The sequence below is a fragment of the Oncorhynchus tshawytscha genome, linkage group LG05 (genome assembly GCF_018296145.1).
Source record: "Oncorhynchus tshawytscha isolate Ot180627B linkage group LG05, Otsh_v2.0, whole genome shotgun sequence".
Taxonomy (NCBI): Eukaryota; Metazoa; Chordata; class Actinopteri; order Salmoniformes; family Salmonidae; genus Oncorhynchus; species Oncorhynchus tshawytscha.
The window spans coordinates 65,749,557-65,776,485 of NC_056433.1; the positions used below are offsets into that span (position 1 = coordinate 65,749,557).

Genomic DNA, 26,929 nt, shown 5'->3' on the forward strand with positions numbered 1-26,929 from the left:
TTGAGCATGCTCTTGGGGCAAAGTCGTTCGCGCGCTGGACTTCGGGCTAGAAGGTCGAGGGTTGAGACTTGCTCCCTGCCGGCTTCATTACAGTACGTTTTGTCGCATGAAGATGACAGCGTGTTGAAAATATTGCGTCACATCGTAAACTATCCAATCATAATTTAGTATTTTATTGAGGCAAATTTGAATTTTTTCACGTCGCAGTCGACGTCCGTTAATCTCGAAAACCCAATCATTGTTGCCAACGTCGGTTTTGGGCCCGAAGAGAACCAAACGAATGAGGGGAATAAAGTGCTTGAATTGTAATGTTTAATTGATAAAACGTTGTCTGACGACATGGATGACGTGGTCAAAAATAAGCTTAAGAGCAATGCCAAGATTTACAGTAACACTTTGGAGCGAATAGTTCAAAAGGTATGTGGAAAATGTGCTGATAGTTACCTAAATAATTAACGTTAACCGTGCTAGCCAGATGCCTGCTAGCATTTAGCACTGTAAATGTAGCTAGCTAGCTAGTGTTCTTCTGACGATGTGGTTAGATAATCAAACATATTAGCAAAGACACCCTATTGATGTTCTCTAACCCAGCTAGCGTTAGCCAACAAGTAGTAGTAGCACAGAGGAGAAGCACATTTTTGAAATCGTATTATTGTAACGAGCTAGTAGTCTCTCTCGCCAACTAGCCTTCTTTTACTGTCCCTCTTGAGGCCACGGGGCGAAATGCACAAGCAATGCACCCCCTCATCAAATCAAATGTTATTTGTCACATACACGTATTTAGTAGATGTTATTGCGGGTGTAGCGAAATGCTTGTAAGCAATGTCACTCTACTACTAGGCCTGTAACAGATGAAACCTCAGATTGTGCCAGTATTTACAATTTTCCTTGACAACAGTATTCAAAGCTGCATGACAATGGGACTGAGGTGAACCTGGAGGACATAACACCCCAAGGTAAACAACAGTCCGTTTATGGTTACACTAGTTAGCTAAGAATTCTTAAACTCCAGTGTCCATGTTCTATGGTTACACATATTGTTTAGCCTTGTCAACAACGATATACAGTAGCTAGTTTTATATTAATGGGTACAAATTCTGCACACAACCGAGTTGGCTCAATGTTCTGATGTTTATTGTATTTTCATATGTCTTGTCATTGGATGGAGAAGAGGTGAGAGTATGCATGGTCAAGTCAGAGTTGGAACTATCAAAGCTGGGATTGTCAAAGGTTTGTAAGATATGACGTTATGTACTGTAGCTAATTATTTTAGGCCCACTTGGTACTTTTTCTGAGGAATCTCTTACGTTTCTGGATCACACTCACACCTCTAACTCCACCTCCTCTTTAGAGTGATGTTGACCTGGCAGAGCTGTCACTAGGAGGTAGGAACTACAACACATTGTTTCTCTGTGAGATTTGCACTGAAGCGTTAGATTCTGCAATATAAATGTAAAGGTACTTTCTGCTAAAGTGGGAACATTGCCTTTACATTTCAATCACGCTGGAAAGCTGAACTTCCACGATGTGGATTGAATTTAATTGTTAAATTGATCTGAACGTATATTTATGTAATTTTTGTTATTTCAGATGTTTCTGAAATACACAGGCCACAGAACATCATTAGAGACTTCAAGGTACATATGGCGACAGCTGATTGTGGGCAGAACAGATCTGTCTTTTTGGAGACTTGTCTAACCAGATGTTAACAGCCCACATTACTATAGCCATGGTTGGGGAGTAACAGATTACATGTATTAAAAATATTTTTCAATGGTAACTGTAATCCATTACAATACCAGCAAAACTGTTGTAATCAGATTACAGATACTTAAAAAAAAGAACTTGATTACTTTTAAATTCAGAAAGTATGCTTGCGGAAAAAAAATATTTTGACACTTCTCTGTTTTCTCGATGACATTCAAATCAGCATTGAAAACAGGGTGCAAGTTTTAAGTTTGTTCCACCTGAGCAAGTCTGACCACAAGTCAGAGACCACTATGATGACACACCAAATGTGAAAAGAGCAGGAATAGGCTTTTGTAGGCTACAGTCCAAGCTATGTCTTCCAATGGCGCGACTGCTTTTGGCATCCAAAAATTATCCAACTTGAATAAACGCTTGTAGGTAAGGATGACAGCAGTGGTGTAATCTACGGTGATATGTATATCACTTATTATTGATATCTACATAGCGCATTGATGTAAATCGCACTGATACTCTCTGGTTTAGCTATTTGCACTTTACGGATTGTGGGTGGCTGTTCACATATATAAATGTGTATTGTAACCCAATAATGGTTGAATTCAAGATGTTTAAGCTGCCCATCAATCATTGTTTTTGAAACCAATGGAAAGCCAGTGAAAAATGCGCTCTTGCAACAGCTGCATAGTGCGGATCCCAGCCTATGGAATAAAAATTGGGCTTTTATCGCTCAGTCTAATTTATGTTGATAAAAAAAGTAAATCCATAGGCGTAATGGACACACGCTCAAACTCGCACACTTTTTATAGACTTAAAGGGGCGATCTGTAGTTGCTACATCCATTTTTGGACTTATAAATAATATATTAATATAAATAATTTAATGTTGTAGAAAGTGATTGGTTAGATTGAAGAAGCCTACATAACCAACCCATAAAGTAAAATTGAGCATCCATATATGGCCAGCTATGTAAACTTTAACATTGATTTATCCTGCAATAGATTTCATTCAATTAAAAACACATTTTTGTCTTCTTCTAATGCCTCTTAAGGGGATTGTAATCTAAAAGTAACTGAATGTAATCGGCTTGTTACTGAGTTTGTAATCCAAAAATTTCATTACTGATTACAATTTTGGACAGGTAACTTTAGCGGATTACATTTAGAAAGTAACCTACCCAACCCTGACTAGCTTATGTACTTCTCATGTTTTATCAACAGATGGACATCTCATACCACCAGGATGATCCTGACGATGATTGTGTAGATGAGGGTGCTGGCCCCTGTAAGTAAATTATTTGAACATTAACCCTAGTGACTTATGGACACTACTGTTCAAAAGTTTGGGGTCACTTAAAAATGTCCTTGTTTGTGAAAGAAAAGCAAAAATGTTGTCCTTTAAAATAACATCAAATTGATCAGAAATAAAGTGTAGACCTTGTTAATGTTGTAAATTACTATTGTAGCTGGAAATGGCTCATTTTTAATGGAATGTCTACATAGGTGTACAGAGGCCCATTATCAGCAACCATCACCCTTGTGTCCCAGTGGCATGTTGTGTTAGCTAATCCATGTTTATCATTTTAAAAAGCTAATTGGTCATAAGAAAACCCCTTTGCAATTGTTAGCACATCTGAAAACTGTTGTTCTGATTTAAAGAATCAATTAAACTGGCCTTTTATACTAGTTGAGTATCTGGAGCATCAGCATTTGTGGGTTCGATTACAGGTTCAAAATGACCAGAAACAAATAACTTTCTTTGTTTCTGGTCATTTTGAACCTGTAATCGAACCCACAAATGCTAATGCTCCAGATACTCAATTAGTCTAAAGATGGCAAGTTTTATTGTTTCTTAAATCAGGACAACAGTTTTCAGCAGTGCTAACATAATTGTTAGCTGTGCTAACATAAACTTGGATTAGCTAACACAATGTGCCATTGGGACACAGGAGTGATGGTTGCTGATAATGGGCCTCTGTACACCTATGTAGATATTCCATAAAAACTCTGCCGTTTCCAGCTACAATACTCATTTACAACATTAACAATGTCTACACTCTATTCCTGATCAAGTTGATGTTATTTTAAAGGACAAAAAATGTGCTTTTCTTTCAAAAACAAGGACATTTCTAAGTGAACCCAAACTTTTGAACGGTAGTGTATATATTGAGCATGTCAAAGTAAACACACAAAATACAATTACAACAGCATTTTTTATGATCATTTACACATTTCTCATTTAATAAATTGTCTTTATATTGCCTCCATCAGTGGTGGATAATTCCAAACTGAATGGGACTAGGAGTAGCCTGTGGGGTGCGCCAGAGGAGCTGGAGCGCTCTCTGAGCAGTCAACGTAGCACTCTACTGGACCAGTATCCCAGCATGGTCAGCCAGGTAGGAGAGGCCTGGCGGCGCCAACATATGTCCGACGTGGCTGTAGGGGTTTTGAGGAGGTACCACAGGCTCAGGTGGTTCTCTAACAGAAACCTCAATAACCGCAGCTTCAACATCAGACCTGTTCACAGAAAGACTACCCTCAACAATGGCCAATCCTTTCTCCAAACACCTCAGAACACCATACTGAATGTGAGTAACCCCAAGAGTCCAAAGTTGAACCTCAAAATGACAACAACCCACACCCATCTTCCTCCACAGACCAAGGTCAACCTCCAGGAATGGCCAGCAGAGAGGCTGTCCCACAGGAAGGGTACAGATTCAGGGAACGGACAACCGTCTCACCCTGTTCTAGTGATGGACTTCTCCTCTGCAGGCTCCAGTCCTGCCTCCCCTCCCTCTGCAGCCCCCTCCCTTCTCTCTGCTCCCTCATTTGCAGATTCCTCTCCTCCCTCCTCTGTAGCCTCCCTTCCCTCTTCTCTCTCATCTGCAGACTCCTCCCTACAGGAGAGCCCTGAGCCGGAGGAGCCCCCCTTAAACCAAACCTTCATGGTGTCCATGCCGTCTTCCCCAACCACCAGGGTTAGACATACTACCCTGGACTTCAGTCCTGCCAGATCTGAAGACACCTTCACAGCAGGAGGGTTGAGCAGTCCATCTCTAAGGAAGTGTGCCCTACCCACATTTCCCCATCCAAGGTTTTTCACAGCGGTATGCCCTGTGGTCTGTATGGAGATGTCTTCAGACTACCGCTCCGCAGTAGCACAGAGCCCCTACAGAGCCAGACTGCTGATCTGGGACGGCCAGCGTGCAGCATCTAACGCCCACCATAGAAGCCCCAAGTCAGGCTTTGCTGGATATCATCAAAGAAACACTGTGGAGCCCAGATCTTCCCCTGAGTCTTCACCCTCCTCTCTTCATAGGCCTCTGATGCCACCTAGGAAGCCCCACCACCTGGACTCCTGCAGTCGCTCCCAGCTGAAACTCCAATCGTCTAGATCATCATCTGATCATGAGTCTGGGGCAGGCCAGCCAAGGCTCCGGCGACACTATTCCCTGGATTCCTTCTCCTCATCTGTCAGTCTCTTACGAAACTCTGATAAGCAGATTGACAAGGACTTCCAGAAGCTCTACCACAAGCTTGTCTGTCAGGGCAAATCCTCCTCCTGCTGTACCTGTGAGAGGAGAGCAGAGACCACCAGAGGAACCTCCTCTTCTGCTCTGGCTGCCCTGGCCCTGTCTCCTCACCACTCTGTCATGAGGAAGCGTCGCAGGGAGCTGGTCCAAGAACAGTCCCCAGAGTCCAAACGTTACAGAGATAGCTCCTTTGCGTACTCCCCAGGATCCCTCCGCCAGAGGGTAGAAATGTTCAGGTGTCAGAACCGATCAGGCAGCCATTTGTCCTCCAACCAGTGGGACATCTCCTGTGACTCCCACAACTGGAGCCCCCGCAGGGCCAGTTTGGCTCATACCCACCACAGCCCCCATTACCAACATCACTCATCAAATGCAGCAGTCAGGAAAGCTGAAGGCTCCTGGTCTGGCCTGCATGTTGATCAGCACTCTCCTGCTTGGGTAAGGGTCTTCCACAGAAACAATGTACATGCAGTCCAAGAGAAATTATAATGTATGTCTTATTTTCTAACATTGCTTTCATCTGTCTGCTGTCTAGAGAGAGAAATACAGCCGATTTGTTGGAATTCATCAAGGTTTGTCAAGTCTCAGGGAAAAAATCTACTTGTCTAATCTTTGACTGACCACTTTGGATTCAGTTCTGATGATAATTTATTCCTCCCCTCTCAGGAAAGTCAATTGTCAAGGCAGAGTGGCAATGTGGCTGTTTGCCAAGGTAACCATGACCTTATTCAGAAAGTAATATGTTCTGCATTGTTTAAATATTTAAAATATGCATTTCATTGTTTGTCACGTTAACCACCCTCCCTCCTTTCCCCCAGTTTCTCTAGGAGACAGCTTCTGTATAAATGATGTCAACCCACAGAAAGGCTGTCCTGTCCTGCACCTCTACCGGAGTTTTTTTTATATGCCAGAGTTGAAAACATCTCTGCTGTTTATCTGCATTTGAAAACATACTTAGGATGTCCCAATAACCATGAACTAATTTGTTATAATGAAATGTTTATGCAATGTCTTTTTATATACTGTACCAGTCAAAAGTTTGGACAAACCTACTCGTGCAATGGTTTTTCTGTATTTTTACATTGTAGAATAATAGTGAAGATTTTTTTCAAATCTAAGAAATAACACATATGGACTTATGTAGTAACCAAAACAGTTAAATAAATTAAAATATATTTTAAATTCTTCAAAGTAGCCACCCTTTGCCTAGATGACAGCTTTGTGCACTCTTGGCATTCTCTCAACCAGCTTCACCTGGAATGTTTTTCCAACCATCTTGAAGGAGTTCCCACATGTACTGAGAGCTTCTTGACTGCTTTTCCTTCACTCTGCGGTTCAACTCATCCCAAACCATCTCAATTGGGTTGGGTGATTGTGGAGGCCAGGTCATCTGATACAGCACTCCATCACTCTCCTCCTTGGTCAAATAGCCTGTACACAGCCTGGAGGTGTGTTGTGTCATTGTCCTGTTGAAAAACAAATAATTGTCCCGCTAAGCGCAAACCAGATGGGATGGCATATCATTGCAGAATGCTGGTTAAGTGTGCCTTGAATTCTAAATAAATCACTGAAAGTCACCAGCAAAGCACCATCACACCTCCTCCATGCTTCACGGTGGGGACCACACATGCGGAGAGCATCCGTCCACCTACTCAGTGTCTCGCAGACACAGCGGTTGGAACCAAAAATCTAAAATTTGGACTCATCAGACCAAAGGACAGGTTTCCACCAATCTAAAGTCCATTGCTCGTGTTTCTTGGCCCAAACAAGTCTCTTCTGCTTATTTGGGTCCATTTAGTAGTGGTTACTTTGCAGCAATTTGACCATGAAGGCTTGAGTCACGCGGTCTACTCTGAACAGTTGAGATGTCTGTTACTTTATTTGTGTTGAAATTTCTGAGCTGAAAACTCATGAACTTATCCTCTGCAGCAGAGGTAACTCTGTTTCTTCCTTTCCTGTGGCGGTCCTCAGAGACAGTTTCATCATAGCGCTGGATCGTTTTTGTGACTGCACTTGAAGAAACTTTCAAAGTTCTTAATTTTCTGTATTGACTGACCATGTCTTAAAGTAATGATGGAATGTCATTTATCTGCTTATTTGAGCTGTTCTTGCCATAATATGGACTTGGTCTTTTACCAAATAGGGCTATTTTCTGTATACCACCCATCTCACAACTGACTGGCTTAAAAGAACTAAGGAAAGAAATTCCACAAATTAACAAGGCACACCTGTTAATTGAAATGCATTCCAGGTGACTACCTCATGAAGCTGGTTGAGAGAATGCCAGCGTGTGCGAAGCTGTCAGGGCAAAGTGTGGTTACTTTGATATAAATAAAAATATTTTAACACTTTTTGTTAATGCATGATTCCATATGTGTTATTTCATAGTTTGGATGTCTTCACTTACTATTCTCCAAATGTAGAAAATAGTACAAAAATAAAAACCCTGGAATGAGTAGTGTCCAAACGTTTCGTACTGTATATACACTGTTCAAAAACATAAAGGGAACACTAAAATAACACATCCTAGATGTGAATGAATGAAATATTCTTATTAAATACTTTTTTCTTGACATAGTTGAATGTGCTGACAAAATCACACAAATGATCAATGGAAATCAAATTTATTAACCCATGGGGGTCTGGATTTGGAGTCAGACTGAAAATTAAAGTGGACAACCACACTACAGGCTGATCCAACTTTGATGTAATGTCCTTAAAACAGGTCAAAATGAGGCTCAGTAGTGTGTGTGGCCTCCACGTGCCTGTATGACCTCCCTACAACGCCTGGGCATGCTCCTGATGAGGTGGCGGATGGTCTCCTGAGGGATCTTCTCCCAGACCTGGACTAAAGCATCCGCCAACTCCTGCACAGTCTGTGGTACAACGTGGCGTTGGTGGATGGAGCGAGACATGATGTCCCAGATGTGCTCAATTGGATTGGATTCAGGTCTGGGGAACGGGCGGGCCAGTCCATAGCGTCAATGCCTTCCTCTTGCAGGAACTGCTGACACACTCCAGCCACATGAGGTCTAGCATTGTCTTGCATTAGGAGGAACCCAGGGCCAACCGCACCAGCATATGGTCTCACAAGGGGTCTGAGGATCTCATCTCGGTACCTAATGGCAGTCAGGCTACCTCTGGCGAGCACATGGAGGGCTGTGCGGCCCCCCCCAAAGAAATGCCACACCATGACTGACCCACCGCCAAACTGGTCATGCTGGAGGATGTTGCAGGCAGCAGAATGTTCTCCACGGTGTCTCCAGACTCTGTGATGTTTGTCACATGTGCTCAGTAACCTGCTTTCATCTGTGAAGAGCACAGGGCGCCAGTGGCGAATTTGCCAATCTTGGTGTTCTCTGGCAAATGCCAAACGTCCTGCACGGTGTTGGGCTGTAAGCACAACCCCCACCTGTGGACGTCGGGCCCTCATACCTCCCTCATGGAGTCTGTTTCTGACCGTTTGAGGCCTGCTGGAGGTCATTTTGCAGGGCTCTGGCAGTGCTCCTCCTTGCACAAAGGCGGAGGTAGCGGTCCTGCTGCTGGGTTGTTGCCCTCCTACGGCCTCCACGTCTCCTGATGTACTGGCCTGTCTCCTGGTAGCTCCTCCATACTCTGGACACTATGCTGACAGACACAGCAAACCTTCTTGCCACAGCTCGCATTGATGTGCCATCCTGGATGAGCAGCACTACCTGAGCCACTTGTGTGGGTTGTAGACTCAGTCTCATGCTACCACTAGAGTGAAAGCACCGCCAGCATTCAAAAGTGACCAAAACATCAGCCAGGAAGCATAGGGACTGAGAAGTGGTCTGTGGTCACCACCTGCAGAACCACTCCTTTATTGGGGGTGTCTTGCTAATTGCCTATAATTTCCACCTGTTGTCTATTCCATTTGCACAACAGCATGTGAAATTTATTGTCAATCAGTGTTGCTTCCTAAGTGGACAGTTTGATTTCACAGAAGTGTGATTGATTTGGAGTTACATTGTGTTGTTTAAGTGTTCCCTTTCTTTTTTTGAGCAGTGTATATTGAATTTCCTATAGATGTTATAACTGCCATGGGTGTTTCATAACTGAGTGCATAATAAATACTGAATGACTTAAATTGTAATAAAAAAATACAAGGTTTTCAAAAGTATTTTATATTAATTGCTTTTGTTTTCTTACATATTCATGAATTGTTTATCACGATGTGGAAAATTAAAGCACAATTAACAAATTAAATGTTCAGTCTTTCAATCTACATGGAACAAAAATATAAATGCAACATGTAAAGTGTTGTTCCCATGTTTTATGAGGTGAAATAAAAGATCCTAGAAATTGAATGTTAATTTATCTACCGTAAGCTGCCACCAGCGGTTTAGAGATTTTGGCAGTACATCCAATTGCAGACCACGTGTAACCATGCCAGCCCAAGACCTCCACATCCGGCTACTTCACCTGCAGGATGGTCGGAGATGAGCCACCAGGACAGCTGATGTAACTGGGTTTGCACAACTGAAAAACGTCCTCACAAACTGTCAGAAACCATTTCAGGGAAGCTCATCTGCAAGCGCGTCCTCACCAGGGTCTTGACGTGAGTGCAGTTCAGCATCATAACTGGCTTCCGTGGGAAAATCCTCACTTTCAATGGCCACTGGTATGCTGGAGAAGTGTGCTCTTCACAGATGAATCCTGGTTTCAATTGTACCGGGCCGATGGCACAGTATGGTGTGTGGGCGAACGGTTTGCGGATGTCAACATTGTGAACTAAGTGTTTTATGGTCGGGGTTATAGTATGGGTAGGCATAAGCTATGGAAAACGAACATGATTGCATTTTATCGATGACAATTTGAATGAGATCCTGAGGCCCGTTGTGCCATTCATCCGCTGCCAACAACTCATTTTAGCATGATAATGCAGTCCCATGTCGCAGGGATCTGTACACAATTCCTGGAAGCTGAAAATGGCCTATACATTATTCCATGGCCTGCATAATCACCAGACAAGTCACCCATTGAGCATGTTTGGGATGCTCTGGGTCGATGTGTACGACGGCGTGTTCCTGTCAATAACCATCAACTTTACACAGTCATTGATGAGTGGGACAACATTCGCCAGGCCTCAATCAACAGCCTGATCAACTCTATGCAAAGGATAGGTATCTGTGACCAACAGATGCATATCTGTATTCCCAGTCATGTGAAATCCATAGATTAGGGCCTAATGATTTTATTCCAATTGAAGATTTCCTTATGAACTCTAACTCAGTAAAATATTTGAAATTGTTGCATTTATATTTGTTCAGTGTAGTATGCACTTTACAGGAGGGACAGTGATTAGTCTGAAAGTAGGGAAACAGGATTCAACCACTTTGTATACAGGATATAAGCAAAATACATTTGCAGGTCAATTTAGTAGAGGTTTAAGGCTAAATTAAATGGAAGCAAGTTGTTTTCACATAATGTTTTTGGTTTGAAGTTGTGCGTCTTACAGCTGATACGGCCACTTGTAACTAATCTCTCCAATGAGAGAAAGGAGTCAGAATGCTAGTTTTTAATAACAATGGAATATTATGTGGAATGAGAAGGCTGGGTTGAAATGTAACACATTGACGTGCATAAGGTTATTGTGTTGCCAGAGTGGAAGCATCAAGGCCCAATGGTTTCAGACCAAAGCAGGCCAGGCACCACTCAAACCGTAACAGCTTTCAGGAAAAATTTAGTAGCTACAGCAATTCTGTGTTTACTTGTCAAGGTGAGGCCGTGCCCTAGGCACCCATACTGTGACCAAGTAGGCTCCAAGAGGCACTTTCTTGGTTAGAGTATGGTTAAGGTTCACACTTTAGACATTAGGTTAAGTACAATAACAGCAGTAGTGTGGTCAAGATAGTGGTTGTGGTTGGGGTCAGCGGTCACCACTCCAGTTCCACAGGGTATTTGCCTGTGAGGCAGGCGGTGCAGTAGCCCACTCTCCTGCTGGCCTTGGTGTTGGTGCTGATCCGCTCATCCTTCTGGAGGGAGGGGATTCCCCCCTGCACCGCTGACACCAGGCCCTCCACTGACAGATACTGCACGCTGGTGGCACCTACATTACAGAACAACATCGTTTTAAGATCTGGACCACACACATGTCGAATAATAAGTACATTGAATAATAAGTATTCCGAATCTCACCAATGTAGCCAGCAATGTCCTTAAACTCTGGCCTGTTAGCAATGAGCTCCTCTTTTGTGGGGATGTTGATGCCCATGTAGCAGGGGAACCTGATGGGTGGGGAGGCAACGCGGATGTGGACCTATGGGAGGGGAGGTCAGCAACCAAAATGAGTGGTCATTACAGACAGACAATGTGAGACCCGATGTCGTCTTTCATTGTCGAGAAGGAACCTGCAAGTAAGCATTTCATTGGACGATGTATACCATGCGTATCACATACATAAGACTAATAAAACTTAACTATAACTTGAGTAATCAACCATTATAAACAGGAGAGAGAGACTAACATGCTGTATAATTGATATTAAGAGCAGGACTGATAATGATCAACTCTGGGCCACTCACCTCTGTGGCTCCTGCTTCCTTCAACAACTTGATTATGGGGGCGATGGTGTTGCCCCTGACGATGGAATCATCAACAAGCACCACCCGCTTGCCTGCAAAGTTGTCTGTCAGTGCACCAAACTTCTTGGCCACCCCCAACTGCCTGAGGCGTGTGTTTGGTTGAATAAATGTCCTCCCAACGTAGCGATTCTTACACAGAACCTCTACGTACGGCAGTCCTGACTGCAGAGATGGAACAGAAGAGTACAAACTGAAGCCTAGAATATTGTATGAATATGCACGAGTCAGAATATGCACCCTATTGCTATCAACATTCAATAGGTGCCACGACTCACCTGCTCTGCGTATCCCAGTGCAGCAGGAGTAGCAGACTCAGGCACAGTGCTGACCACGTCTGCCTCTGTAGGGGCCTCAATGGCTAGCTGCCGTCCACAGCGCTGCCTGACTGTGTACACCATCTGACCTGCAACACCAGGTGGAAACACTGAGGAAACTATAGCTAGTCTGGCATCAGCTAAAAAGCAAGTAATGTGCTGTAACCTCCCAGCCAAACTATTTACTACTCTCACTAACTCAGTACTACAACTTAAAACGTTTTTGTGTTATTAGCCAGGACAACTACTATCTATGCCTACCTTCAAATATGGAGTCTGGTCTGGCAAAGTAAACATATTCAAAGATGCAAAAGGCAGGGAGGTCTCCCTCGGGGCGAGGGACGATGCTTAGGGACTTCACACCGTGTTTTGAGATCTGGACTATCTCTCCAGGCATCACCTCTCTGTAGTACCTAAGGAACAGACGGAGAGAGAGAAGCTTGTGAGCCACAGGACCACATGCTGCCATGGCAACAAGAGGTTGGTCACTGGTGATGAGAGCTCACTTGGCACCGATTGACTGGAAGCTGCAAGACTCTGATGACACCACCCAACCCTCTGTGTCTCCCTCGCCAGCACCTGACAGAGGACACAATATGTCCTTGTCAATCATCCATCCTCTCAATTTTATATACAGTACCAGTCAAAAGTTTGGACACACCTACCCATTCAAGGGTTTGTAATAACACATATGGAATCATGTAGTAACCAACAACAACAAAAAGTTAAACAAATAAAAACATTTCACATGAGATTCTTCAAAGTAGCCACCCTTTGCCTTGATGGCAGCGTTGCACATTATTGGCATTCTATCAACCAGCTTCATGAGGTAGTCACCTGGAATGCATTTCAATTAACATTGGTTTTCCCAGCAGGAAAATGCTTCCAGCAGGACAATGCTCCAAGCCACACAGCCAGGTCAATCAAGGTGTGGATGGAGGACTACCAGATCAAGACCCTGTCATGGCCAGCCCAATCTCCAGACCTGAACCCCATTGAAAACCTCTGGAATGTGATCAAGAGGAAGATGGATGGTCACAAGCCATCAAAGCCGAGCTGCTTGAATTTTTGCGCCGGGTGTGGCATAAAGTCACCCAACATCAATGTGAAAGACTGGTGGAGGGCATGCCAAGACACATGAAAGCTGTGATTGAAAATCAGGGTTATGGGGCCTCCCGGGTGGCTGGGTTCGAGTCCAGGCTCTGTCGCAGCCAGCCGCGACGGGGAGGCCCATGGGGCGACGAACAATTGGCCTAGCATCGTCCGGGTTAGGGAGGGTTTGGCTGGCAGGGATATCCTTGTCTCATGGCGCACTAACGACTCCTGTGGCGGGCCTGGCGCAGTGCACGCTGACCACGTGTGCGGTGTTTCCTCCGACACATTGGTGCGGCTGGCTTCCGGGTTGGAAGCGTGCTGTGTTAAGAAGCAGTGCGGCTTGGGTTGTGTTTCGGAGGACGCATGGCTCTCGACTTTCGCCTCTCCCGAGTCCGTGCTGGAGTTGGATACCACGAAAATTGGGGAGAAAAAGGGGGTACATTTATTTTGTTTAAAATCAGGGTTATTCCACCAAATATTGATTTCTGAACTCTTCCTAAGTTAAAACATTAGTATTGTGTTGTTTAAAAATGAATATGAACTTATTTTCTTTAAATTATTCGAGGTCTGACAACACTGCATCTTTTTGCTTATTTTGACCAGTTGTTTTCTGAAAATTAAAGCTTTAAATTACAATATTTTTATTTGGGAGAAATGTTGTCAGTAGTTTATAGAATAAAACAAAAATGTTCATTTTACCCAAACACATACCTATAAATAATAAAAGCAGAGAAACTGAATTTTGCAGTGGTCTCTTTTTTCCAGAGCTGTATATTGTTGCGGTCAAATATATTGGCACACTTGCACGACTCACTATTTCTTCTAAATAATATGACTTATTTATATATATTTTTTAAACTTTGTGTTCACACAAGTATTTTTTTGATTTACAAATTGCACAGGACCAAAGAAATACAATTTAGAATTTTCACTTTAGTCAAAAAAATGCCTGAATCATAATTTGGTGTGCCAATATATTTGACTAACTTTACATAGATTAGTAACTCTGCTCGTAGATGAGTTAAATCAAAAATACACATGACAAAGACACACAAATACCATGCAGTGCTAAGGAAGCACCAAAAACACCTGCAGTGTGTAGTTTAGAAATGGGGACGAGGCGTCCGATGCTGAGCGGTCTGTTTCCGTACGGGTCACGGATAGCATAGATCACATCTGTGTACATCACCAGCAGTGAGTAGGATGTAGGGGTCTCATGCATCAGGTTCTTTATCCTGCAATAGAAAGAATAACAATCAATCAAGATGATGATCTTTACAGGGCATAAAAGAAATGGGGTATTATTGGAATGGATTAGAAGGCCATAGTATGGACCTGGCCACCCAGTCAGGGGCATCCAGCTCCTCCATGGGCGGAGTCAGAGCCAGCAGCTGGGTGATGAGCTCACTGTCTGAGCTGGTGGAGAGACCCACACCGTGACGCATCACCTGCCATATACACACAGTTATGTATGCTTATACACAAATACACAATAATCAACTACAATATAAACAAATGCACACACAGTCATTGCATATGACAGCATGGCCCACCTTTTTACGCAGTGCGGCTGCATTGACCAGCTCCCCGTTGTGTGCCACAGCTATCTTGCCGTGCAGTGTGTCCACTACAAAGGGCTGGCAGTTCTGCAGCTCAGAGATGCCCGTTGTGGAGTAGCGTGTGTGCCCGATGCCCAGGTTACCATAGCGCAGCTTCAGAAGGTCCTCAGGTGGAAAGGCATTGTTCACTAACCCCATCCCCTGTGAAGGGAAGCGACATACCAAATCAGAACAATAACACATGCAGACATCTTGGACACACATACTGAACTAAAAGCTTGTGCATATTCATAAAAATAAATACAAATTGTAGCCAAAATGTGATTAGTAAAGCTTTAACGTGATGACATAACTGTTGTCTTATTTCTGTACAGCAGGTTCCCTCCCCGTCTGAGACTTTAGTTGACATGTTAATGTGTTTTGGGGGAAAAGTGGTGGTATTGTGCTTAGTTTTGAGGACACTGAAAAGATGTTGAGTTATCATCATCATTATCTGGAATGAGTGATTATAGCCATGTTTCTCTTTCATGTTTTCGTACTGAATGGTTCTGTATGTCACACATTTTTACCTTGAGGGTGTTGTACGTTGGTGGGTTGACTCCATTACTTGTGACGATTCCAGCACTTTCCTGACCCCTAAATTAAACAAAGACAAATAAATTGCTTGAATAACATTTAGGTTCTAGTCTTAAGACAATTTGCTTGATGCAACATGTTTGAGGCTAGCTTTTCTGTATGTATACTGTCTTAGGGCAGATTTAACCGGTTTGGTAAAGGAGAAGTGTTTTAGAACAGAGGAAAAATTATGGGGTAGGTGTATCTGCAGTGGAGTTGCCTTATATGGAGTGGCCTTGCACTGCAGCCTCAGCCAATTTGCCAAGCTGCTTCTCGGATTACAGTCCATCCGTTCCTCCCCCACACCACACAGCTTAAGCCAGTAGTGAGGCTGCTTTGATTTGGTGGGCGTTCCTCTCAGCTTAACTGCCTGGTTGCCTTGGGAACCAGGCACCAGAGGAAGGGGGGCTGGGAGAGAAAGAAGCATTTCCAGGTCAGCTCAAACATGGAGAAAGGAGCAGGGAGACAAAGAGGAGGTGAAGAGGAGGAGATTCTAGAGTTGGAGGAGACAGGTGCAGCAGGGCAGTGGAGGGAAACGGAGGTGCTGGCTCTTCTGTCAGTGTGGGGGGAGCTGGGAGCAGCTCAGCATTCAGGTGTATGCAGTAGAGCCACATTTGAATGCATCTCAGAGCAGCTGAAAAGGCTGAGCGTGCTGCGTGGCTGGAGGGAATGCCAGGCCCAGTGCAGGAGGCTGGGACTTCAGGGCAGGAAGGCTGAACAGCCAGGCACATCCATCAACTACAGCCAGGGGGAAGCAGCCATGATGGACACCCAAATGAACCAAAGTGACTGGGAGGAAAAGGAGGATCTTACCAGTGAGAAAGAGGCTCACTCTTCCTCAGTCATAATACAGGAAGGTAACTGGAACAGTGTACTGGCTGAGAAAAAAAAAATAGTATAATGCTGACACACTGGACTTTTATAGACTAATTTACAATAGAATAAAATCGGAAGATGTTTAGTATACACAAAAGTAGTCTAATTAGCATAATCTTTGAGGTATCCCTCATTTAGATAAAGAGGCCGCTTCATGGCAGAAATGTTGACTCAGACATAACTGGAGTCACATACCATTAGCCAAGAAAAAGGGTTACACTGAATCTAAATAAACCAGAGTATCAGTAACAGACAATATCAAAAATGGACCCCCTGATTGACATTCCTTTAAAAATGCATGTGTGTTTGTTTAGGAGGCCTGTGTCAGATTCTTCACGAGGCTCTCCCTTATGCCCAATACTTGGGCCCTGAGGGGGGCCGCCATTGGACAGATGAGGAGGTGCGAGCTCTGCTTTCTGTCTGGTCTGACCGCCACGTCCGCCAACGCCTCAAAGGAACGTTACGCAACAAGGCCATCTTCCAGGAGATGGCCCGCTGCATGCATAGGGGCTTCGGAGTGGTGCGCAACTGGAAACAATGCCGCACTAAATACAAGAACCTCAAGTATGAGTACAAGACAGCCAAGAGTGCCCAGGACGCTGCAGGCAGCAGTGGAAGTGGCCCAGGAAGGTACATGAAGTTCTTTGATGAGGTAGAGGCCATAGTGCTGGACAGGGGATTTGAAGGGTGCCAGGATATGCAGAGAGGACCTGAAGGGGACCAGGGAGCTGGGCGGCTGGGCCTTCTGGAAGGCAAGACTCAGTCTAAAGAACCTGAAGGAGACCTGGTCATTGAGATAGACGATGGTGAGATTTTAACAAAAAAAATAATACTACAAGTTTATAGCTGGTGATGACATACTGAATGAATACATTGCTTAGACCTACTTTTAACATTTCTAGAACAATGCATCTTTCAGATGACAACAGTGACGATTATGAGCTAGACACAGACCAAAACCAAAGGGAATCAGGTATGTATAATCAAATAACCTATAGCAGAAAAGCCTTCTGAAATGCTGTGCAGTACATGGGCTTGGCATAATTGCTTATGCTCACTCTATTCTACATTCTGTCTCCCATCCTAGGAGTCCATCTATCACCATTGGATCAATCTAGCTCCGAGCAGTTCCACGTGGTAACGGTGTCTGACACAGGCCGGAACTGGAGTGACCAGGAGGTGCATGCTCTGATCCAGGTGTGGTCGGAGGAGGGTGTGTGCAGGCAGCTGGAGAGCTCCACCAGGAAGAGGGATATCTTTGTGCAGATCTCCTGCCGGCTTCTGCAGCAGGGGGTGGAGCGCGACTGGAAGCAGTGTCACACCAAATACAAGAACCTCAAGTACCTGTATCGCTCCCTACAGAGGGGCAGGGCTGACAGCACAGACCCACGCCGTCTCATGAGGTTCTATGATGAGGTGGATGCCATTTTGACCAGGTCGGATAGTGGACCTGCCATGGGATATGAGGAACAAGCAGAGGCTGGCGCCATTTTGGCTGGGGCCATGATGGGGTTTGAGGATGACACAGATGCCATGACTTGTCCAGTTAACTCTTACACAGCTCAAAGCTATGAGGTTATCCCAAAGAATGAGGACAAACAAACACACACAGGTAAGAAAGTGACTCCTTTGTAGAGCAACCTAAGGTCACTCCAAATCATTTAGTGGTGACTATATAAAAGTCACCACTAAATGCATTTGTCCACAGGCTAGAATGCAAACAAACAGCTATGATTAGTGAGTGTTCTGTCTAACTGACCACAGTGGGGGCTGTCCTGGGTATCCAGGTCATGTTGCATTCCTGTATTTTGACCTTGAGATCACGGTAGTCCATTATTAAACACTCCCTGTTAAGAAATGACTCTCCATATCACAACAATTTAAAAAGAAATGGGGGTAACTGCATCCAATGTGTCCCTCATGATGTAAGCTAAAACCGTGGAAATGAATTCCTTGTGACTCGGAACATGCTTCTGTTAATCAAACAGAACGTGACCCACCCCAGCCCCCTTTCATCTAAGACAATGGCTTCCCTGATTGACTGATAATTGGCTTCCTTCATAGCTGCAGTTTAGTGGTGACCATAAAAAAAATATAGCAGACACTCCAACGCAAGCCATTACATCTTCAGACATATCCCACATCTTTTGTTGCCTATAACAAGCTAAACTATAACATAAAAAAATAAACGATATCAGCCCCAATGCTGGTAGTTTTGAGCCAGTAGAACCTGGTTGGGGAAAATAAGTTATGAAATTGTGCATTAGTGATGTTGCATGCCTCTGTGTTCCTTCCAGACAATTCTGATACCGATAAAAGACAGGATCTGACTGCAAAAAGAGGACTGAAAAGGAAAGCATTGATTCAAGGTTTGAAATTGTACCTCCTCCTTCCACAATTATGTCTCATCGCATTTTTAAATCCACTCGCGACCAAAGGCTCAGTAACAGAATAATGATGGACGTGTGACTGTGAGTCAGTCCTGTGACTTACCAATAAGAGTCCTGATCTAATCATGGGAGAGTGGGCTGGTGAGAGGAGTCAAAACTGCTGAGAATGTGCAAAAACACTAGCCTTCTTTACAAAACTGCAATTTGAATTCAGTGTATCCATGTGCTCAAAACACAGAACAATAAGATTGCAATCTGCACATTCTTTAGTATACATTTTGAAATGTTTTCTCAGAACACATCAGCACAATCAACTTGAGAGGACCAAGGTCAAGAATCAGACTTCTACACAAAAGTGATTGATGAATCAATGATGAAGGCATTTAACCCCTCAACTCAATCTCTCATGTATTAGCCCTTTTGAATCCTTGTTTTCTTTAGAAACCTGTAGAATTGTGAAGAAAAATGATACTGGGAGCAGCTGTGCTGAGAGTATTGATTTCCAGTGCAAATTGGAGGAGGAACAAAACATTCCCATTACAGAGATCAACTCAGTCTACTCAATGGCAGCTTATGTCCGACAAAAACAGGTAGGCCTAATCACGTCCGAATGTTATAAATGATGTTAACATAATTGTAACCAGTTGACTGTTGTATATAATATGAGTAAATGTGTCTGAAAGTTGTGGCACACAATACCTTTAAGAAAGATATTGAGTGGAGTCTGCATTGGAGAAATGTAGCAGTCTGGAATCCAAAGAAGTCCAGAGATCGCCATACTTTAACGGAAAACAACGTAACACAATGTACAAAGTTGACACTGACTCTACTCCAGCCACTTTAATCATGGGAATCGATGGGAAATGATGTAAATATATCACTAGCCACTTTAAACAATGCTACCTTATATAATGTTACTTACCCTACATTGTTCATCTCATATGCATACGCTGATACTGTACTCTATATCATCGACTGCATCCTTATGTAATACATGTATCACTAGCCACTTTAACTATGCCACTTGGTTTACATACTTATCTCATATGTATATACTGTACTCGATATCATCTACTGTATCTTGCCTATGCTGCTCTGTACCATCACTCATTCATATATCCTTATGTACATATTCTTTATCCCCTTACACTGTGTATGACAGTAGTTTTTTTTGGAATTGTTAGTTAGATTACTTGCTCGTTATTACTGCATTGTCGGAACTAGAAGCACAAGCATTTCGCTACACTCGCATTAACATCTGCTAACCATGTGTATGTGACAAATAAAATTTGATTTGATTTGATTTGAAGTTGGGGCGGCAGGGAAGCCTAGTGGTTTGAGCATTGGACTAGTAACCGGAAGGTTGCAAGTTCAAACCCCCGAGCTGACAAGGTACAAATCTGTCGTTCTAGCCCCCGAACAAACAGACAGTTAACACTGTTCCCAGGCCGTCATTGAAAATAAGAATTTGTTCTTAACTGACTTGCCTAGTTAAATAAATAAAAAAGTTGAAAAGCAATGTGGAACGTTGACGTCACACCTCCACGTTGTTTTGAGACATTGCAAACTACAATGCATTTTTTAAGTGATGAAAGTTGTAACCATTATAGCAGTATAGCTAATCAATTATGGGCAAGATAGTGGGAATTTGTGATTAGCGGATGGCTATACAAAAGTTAACGACGCTATTTAAATTAGCTACCTAGAAAACATCAACTCACCTATGTTGTAGCGCGACAAGTCCCAAAGTTAACACTTGGGCAACTTCTAGTTGTGTTGGCCATTCTCCTGCGGCAACACAGCCGAAAACTCCGCACTCTTCTCCGATGCCAGATTCTTCGAACTCGCTCATTCTTAAATTCCTGGTCCTCCGGTGCTTGTCTACTTCACACAGCGTGTATCTATCTCCACGCTTCAAACACTGGCCACGTGTTGACAACAGAGCTACGGCTTAACGAACGGGCTCAACCTACAGGGATACAAAATGGGGAACTTCATTGACGTCCCTGACAACAGACGGAGTACTCCGTGTCAAATTGCGAAAGTAATACAAACTCATATCGATTAGGACTTTGACTGAGAACCGATATGTAGTCATTCACCCTATGTTTTTTGGTGATAAAGTTATTAGATTTATTTGAAAGTATTCAACAGATACTAAGTAAAAAAAATCAAAGACACCTATTTTACAACTATGTCTTTGGGATGATCTGATATGTTGGGGTGAGCAGCGGAAGAAAAAAAAGTTTTCCCCACGCGGTGAGGCCTACATTACTATAATTGGTTATTCCTGAATCAATACTAAATTGTAATTGGCTTTTCTGGATTCAGAAAATCAGTCGTAACTCCTGCAGCACATTTCTCTTTCTGCGCTGAATCCACGAGTTGCAGGTAAAGTGGCGAGAATTATAGATGAAAGTAAGATATTTTTGGTGTACATTTCCCACACTGTTGATTTAATTTAACTTTACTTGCTTTATTTTTCAGGTTTTCAGATTATCTACCAACATGGCACCTGCATCAGGTATGCTTTCATGTAAAATAAAACTTGTACAACATATTTTTCTTCAGTTGCAAACAGCATCAAGTCGGAGTGGCAATATAATTGGATTCCCACTGTAAACCCGCGTTTCCGTAAATAAGTGTTTCACCGTCGATTTCGTACTGATGTTTTTCTACTTTCTGTTAAAGTGCTGAAACTTGGACAGAAACTAAATGAGGGAAAGACCAAGCAGATATTCGAGCTCGTGGATGAGCCAGGCCATGTTCTGGTCCAGTCCAAGGACCAAATCACGGCCGGGAATGCGGTGAGGAAGGACCAGATGGAGGGTAAGGCCGCGATAGCAAACAGAACCACGAGCTGTGTTTTCAAGCTACTGCAGGAAGCGGGTGAGTCTTCTGGCTACAGTGTTTTCAATTATCATTCATGATTGTAGTTTGTTATTGATTAGTTTGGTTATGTGTCGGTGAGTGTGATAACTAGTTTAGATGTGCCCTCCTCCATATATTCATAATATTCTGTAATCAATTTTAAAGCTTTATGGTAATGTGTGTGTGTGTGTATGTGTATATGTGTATTGTCTGGGTGTGCCAACGTTCATGAGTGCATTTGTCCACAGGCTAGAATGCAAACAAACAGCTATGATTAGTGAGTGTTCTGTCTAACTGACCACAGTGGGGGCTGTCCTGGGTATCCAGGTCATGTTGCATTCCTGTATTTTGACCTTGAGATCACGGTAGTCCATTATTAAACACTCCCTGTTAAGAAATGACTCTCCATATCACAACAATTTAAAAAGAAATGGGGGTAATTGCATCCAGTGTGTCCCTCATGATGTAAGCTAAAACCGTGGAAATGAATTCCTTGTGACTCGGAACATGCTTCTGTTAATCAAACAGAATGTGAACCACCCCAGCCCCCTTTTCTCCCCTTCATCTAAGACAATGGCTTCCCTGAATTACTGATAATTGGCTTCCTTCACAGCTGTAGTAGTGGTGCTGTTTAATCACCAATGGCTGAATAAGTCCTCGTGTTCTTTTTATACCTCAGGCATTAAGACAGCCTTTGTAAGGCAGCAGTCGGAGACTGCGTTCGTGGCGGCCCACTGTGAGATGATCCCCATTGAGTGGGTCTGCCGGCGGGTGGCTACTGGATCCTTCCTGAAGAGGAACCCAGGCGTCAAGGAGGGCTACAGGTTCTCCCCTCTGAAAATGGAGATGTTCTTCAAGGTGTTTGTATCTGTCCAATCATGCCCAGCAGAGAAAGTCTCTCTGATAATCCAATCTCCCTGCTTAATTTGCACACATTCATTTTCCGCTCAAGTGAAAACATTGCAAGTTAGGTGCTTCATCCATCATCAATCTTCATACAAATATTTCCGTGTTCTACAGTTTACATCGTTATCTGAAATCTTGGTTAATATTTGTTTGTCTTAGGATGATGCCAACAATGACCCTCAGTGGTCGGAGGAGCAGCTGCTGGAGACTAAGTTCTCTCTGGCTGGGCTCAACATCGGCCGCTGTGAGGTGGACATCATGAACCGCAGCACTGTTGCCATCTTTGAGGTTCTGGAGAGGGCCTGGGCCACCCAGAACTGCACACTGGTGGACATGAAGGTATGTGGCTCAGCACCACCCTCAGATGGTCAGGGGGGGTAATGAAGTGGACCATTGTTTTGCTCTTAGTTCTGGAAGTTTTGAATTGAATGTCTTCCCATTAATTAACATGCATTTCTCTGACTGTTTGACAGATTGAGTTTGGTGTGAATGTGCACACCAAAGAAATTGTGCTTGCTGATGTGATTGACAATGATTCCTGGAGGCTGTGGCCTGCGGGAGATCGGAGTCAGCAGAAAGACAAACAGGTGAGATGGTCTGCTGCATAGCTCTGTCCAATGCTGCTATCCTGCCTTCCCTTTATGGAAAAATGCTAATGTTGCCATAATTTAACCACCTCAGATTTTGAGTTCTACCATGTTAACTGTAGTATAAACCTGTGTCCTCTTCTCTGCAGGTGTACCGGGACCTGAAGGAGGTGACTACTGAGGCCATGCAGATGGTGAAGAAAAACTTTGAGTGGGTCTCTGAAAGAGTGAAGGTAGGCTAGCTTTGTGTATCCCACTAGTCCGGTGCCCTTTAGCCTAAAATAACAGGAGCTGACTAGCTGTATCTCTTATCAGGACGACAGCCAGTAGTTTGTTTTGAATCAACATACCGTAATGATAGAGGATCAGGGCCCAGATTTACAAAACACTTCTTACGCAAAGACTTAAAGATTCTTAAGAAGAAAAAATAAGAACTTCGTAAGTGCAATTCCTCAATATTTTAAGAATTAATGATTTTCATACAAACTTCTTAAATGTCTTTAAGATGTGTGTTGCTATGCAACATGATTGCCATTGCTAGCTAAAATAGTTATCTTATTTCTTACTGAGATTACTATTCTAAAACATGTTCTTGGGTTTAAAATGATCAATACTGAAACTTTCAGATTAAGTTTGTGAATTAAACAATTGCTTTCATGAGCTTTTTATCTCACTGCCCTGAGTTTAAGACAAGGGTTTAGCTATCTTGGAATTAACAACATTTCCAATAACTTTATTTTCAATAATCTAATTTCTAAGGTGAAATGTAAATACATAACCTTTTTGAAGAATAGTAACTTAAATCTCTTGTTAGGGGAAAAAATGGCAGTTAAGAAATTTGTGAATCTGGGCCCAGGTAGTTTAACATGAACTTGTCTGTTAATTGAGGTCCATTCCAGTGTTATAACCTAGACATTATGCGACTCTCACGTGAATCCCAGCATTTAAAATAGCTCAACCTTTTTGTGACCAGTCTTTGATCAACCCGAGTAATCTCAGATTTGCATACTCCCTCACAACCTCTGTCAATTTAACCCAGTTTGTTTTAATCTGTCACATGACACAAGTACAGCCCATAGTGAAATAGTTTAGGTCTGGCATTCAGTAGAGACTGACGGGGTGTCTGTGTGTCCCTAGCTTCTGCTGGAGCCCAAGGCCTGTGGCAGAGTGGTGGTTCTGATGGGCTCCACCTCTGACCTAGCCCACTGTGAGAAGATCAGGAAGGCCTGTGGCTCCTACGGAATCCACTGTGTCCTCCGAGTCACCTCTGCACACAAAGGACCAGACGAGACTCTTCGCATCAAAGCTGAATACGAAGGTGGGCTGAGCTCAGCCTTATAGCCCTAACCTTACTGGCAACCCCTAACATACTGACCATTCCGCTTGTGTTGCATGTGCGAGTGTTGCAAAATAAATGTACACCTACATGATATTCGATCATTACACACACACTGCTCGCGCATGCCAACAAGCATCTGCATTGCCAGGTGCTAAAATAGAAGTTCTATTTGTGATGCTCAATGTGCTCCAAGTCCTGCCTCTCCCATCTCCTCGTTGGAATTTAGGAGTATATACGCACGTGGGAGATTGAAAGATGAACGGAGGTCGGTTGTGGTAATGCACCTTATTAAAGTTGGTTGCCAATCGCCATATAAAGTCCAAAGAAGAAAAAGAAGCCTGAAGTAAGGAGGGGAGATGACGAGAAATGAATTCGGTTGACCATTTTCTGTGGACTAATTGTCAGAGTAGAGAAACCTTGTGCATTTCAGGACAAATTAGCTAGCTAGCTAAATAGGGCAAATTAGTTGGCAACAGCAAGCTAGCTAAATTGCCCTAAATGTTTAATGCCTTTTGACCTGTCCCTAAATGAATATAATTGGTTCTGAGTTGGTTTTGATATTTCAACCTGCGTGTCCTGATCGCGTTTGGTGTGGGTGGACAGAAAAACAAGAACATAGCTACCCCTCTCTACATAGATTGTACAAGCCGTTGCCTGCTTATGTTTATTGAAAGTGGAAGATTATGTGGTACATACATTTTGAATAATGGCTCGGTATGTGGAGTAACTGTGCAGTATACTGGCTAAAATAATGCCTATCTAATATAAAACATTATACATTTTACTCTTCTGTATGGGTGGGCTAATGTGCAGTATTTTCCCAGGAGACGGAGTACCAACTGTGTTTGTGGCTGTGGCGGGCAGAAGCAATGGCCTTGGTCCAGTGATGTCAGGAAACACCGCCTACCCAGTCATCAATTGCCCTCCTATCACCCCTGACTGGGGGGCACAGGACATCTGGTCATCTCTTCGCATGCCCAGCGGTGAGTACATCCCTCCATGTGGTCTGTCTTGCTGTGTGTGTACAGTAATGTATGGTTATTCTCCTTTAAATGAATCTGTGTGTTTACCCTAACCCTGACTGCTCCTCTCTCCCAAAGGTCTTGGCTGCTCCACAGTCCTCTCCCCTGACGCTGCAGCCCAGTTTGCAGCTCAGATCTTTGGGCTCAGTGACCACCTGGTGTGGTCCAAACTGCGGGCCTCCATGCTCAACACCTGGGTGTCTCTGAAGCAGGCTGACAAGAAGCTGCAGGCCTGTAGCCTGTAAGGAGCCACCTGTACTGTACCATTCCAAACCCTGCCAGAGCTCTCTAAGATGGGCATTGTGAAGGGTCACTGCTTGGCTGTGTCATGTCTAATGAAATATTTACCATGTAAAATCAGCCCTACAACACATTTCTCTAATCATTCCCTTAATAAAGTGATTCATGTGTATAAACATCTGTTTTAGATTGCTATGTTTTTCTATTTCATATACAGTATACACTACATGACTAAAGGTATGTGGACACCTGCTCGTCGAACATCTAATTCCAAAATCATGGTCATTAATATGGAGTTGGTTCCCCCCTTTGCTGCTATAACAGCCTCCATTCTTCTGGGAATGCTTTCCACGAGATGTTGGAACATTGCTGCAGGGATTTGCTTCCATTTAGCCACGAGCATTAGTGAGGTTTGGCACTGATGTTGGCCGATTAGGCCTGGCTTGCAGTTGGCGTTCCAATTCATCCCAAAGGTGTTCGATTGCTTTGAGGTCAGGGCTCTGCAGGCCAGTCAAGTTCTTCTACACCAATCTCGACAAACCATTTCTGTATGGACCTCGCTTTGTTCACTGGGCATTGACATGCTTAAACAGGAAAGGGCCTTCCGCAAACTATTGCCACAATGTTGGAAACACAGAATCGTCTAGAATTTCACAGCCACAGACTATTTGTCCTCCACCAAACTTTACAGTTGCCACTATGCACTGGGGCAGGTAGTGTTCTCCTGTAATCTGCCAAACCCAGATTTGTCTGTCGGACTGCCAGATGGTGAAGTGTGATTCATCACTCCAGAGAACGCATTTTGTCCAATGTCAGCTCCAGCTGACGCTTGGCGATCTTAGGCTTGTGTGGGGCTGCTTGGCCATGGAAACCCAATTCATGAAGCTCCCGACGAACAATTATTTTGCTGACGTTGCTTCCAGAGGCAGGAACTCGGTAGTCAGTGTTGCAACTGAGGACGGACGATTTTTACTCTCTTCAGCAGTCCCGTTCTGTGCTTGTGTGGCCTACCACTTCGCGGCTGAGCTGTTGCTCCTCCAAGACATTTCCACTTCACAATAACAGTAGTTACAGTTGACCTGGGCAGCTCTAGCAGGACAGAAATTTGATGAACTGACTTGTTGGGAAGGTTCCAACCCATAATTAAATATGGCAAGGTACTGTACAGACACATCCAAAATGATTGGCACCCTTGATAAAGATAAGCAACAATACTGTATAAAATAGTTAATACAAATACTGATCTATACACTTGGGTCCTCTACCAGGCAAGT

General features: G+C 43.5%; 3 protein-coding genes across 10 annotated transcripts; 2 read left to right on the top strand and 1 right to left on the bottom strand.

Annotated features, from left to right (window-relative positions):
• Window positions 1-6,367, top strand: LOC112251144. 4 transcript variants are annotated; one of them, XM_024421920.2, is made up of 11 exons: window positions 1-417; window positions 899-956; window positions 1,172-1,230; window positions 1,352-1,385; window positions 1,591-1,637; window positions 2,925-2,988; window positions 3,975-4,099; window positions 4,361-5,674; window positions 5,772-5,808; window positions 5,903-5,948; window positions 6,055-6,366. In XM_024421920.2, the coding sequence occupies exons 1-11, from the start codon at window positions 340-342 to the stop codon at window positions 6,083-6,085; spliced, it is 1,893 nt and encodes a 630-aa protein (XP_024277688.1). In that variant the 5' UTR covers window positions 1-339; the 3' UTR covers window positions 6,086-6,366. The 4 variants fall into 4 exon arrangements, with proteins under 4 accessions (XP_024277688.1, XP_024277687.1, XP_024277686.1 ...); XM_024421919.2 differs by having other exon boundaries at window positions 3,975-4,291; window positions 6,055-6,365; XM_024421918.2 differs by having other exon boundaries at window positions 3,975-5,674.
• Window positions 6,368-10,760: 4,393 nt separating this feature from the next.
• LOC112251147 (amidophosphoribosyltransferase-like) lies at window positions 10,761-20,544 on the bottom strand. 2 transcript variants are annotated; one of them, XM_024421928.2, is made up of 11 exons: window positions 20,412-20,544; window positions 15,379-15,445; window positions 14,804-15,010; window positions 14,586-14,698; window positions 14,340-14,485; window positions 12,662-12,734; window positions 12,417-12,568; window positions 12,117-12,244; window positions 11,782-12,003; window positions 11,396-11,516; window positions 10,761-11,306 (listed from the first exon to the last, which is right to left on the bottom strand). In XM_024421928.2, the coding sequence occupies exons 1-11, from the start codon at window positions 20,540-20,542 to the stop codon at window positions 11,134-11,136; spliced, it is 1,533 nt and encodes a 510-aa protein (XP_024277696.1). In that variant the 5' UTR covers window positions 20,543-20,544; the 3' UTR covers window positions 10,761-11,133. The 2 variants fall into 2 exon arrangements, with proteins under 2 accessions (XP_024277696.1, XP_024277695.1); XM_024421927.2 differs by having other exon boundaries at window positions 14,310-14,485.
• Window positions 15,855-25,833, top strand: LOC112251146 (multifunctional protein ADE2-like). Of its 4 annotated transcripts, XM_024421922.1 has the most exons (15): window positions 15,855-16,281; window positions 16,615-17,106; window positions 17,220-17,273; window positions 17,388-17,912; window positions 18,598-18,669; window positions 19,132-19,280; window positions 21,178-21,214; window positions 21,382-21,579; window positions 22,241-22,419; window positions 22,627-22,806; window positions 22,941-23,054; window positions 23,204-23,287; window positions 24,192-24,372; window positions 25,218-25,376; window positions 25,494-25,833. In XM_024421922.1, exons 1-15 carry the CDS (start codon window positions 15,870-15,872, stop codon window positions 25,658-25,660), a joined length of 3,003 nt encoding a protein of 1,000 aa, XP_024277690.1. In that variant the 5' UTR covers window positions 15,855-15,869; the 3' UTR covers window positions 25,661-25,833. The 4 variants fall into 4 exon arrangements, with proteins under 4 accessions (XP_024277690.1, XP_024277694.1, XP_024277693.1 ...); XM_024421925.2 differs by lacking the exons at window positions 15,855-16,281; window positions 16,615-17,106; window positions 17,220-17,273; ... (1 more) ...; window positions 18,598-18,669; window positions 19,132-19,280 and adding exons at window positions 20,816-20,949; window positions 21,022-21,081; XM_024421926.2 differs by lacking the exons at window positions 15,855-16,281; window positions 16,615-17,106; window positions 17,220-17,273; ... (1 more) ...; window positions 18,598-18,669; window positions 19,132-19,280 and adding an exon at window positions 20,808-20,949.
• Window positions 25,834-26,929: the final 1,096 nt, after the last annotated feature.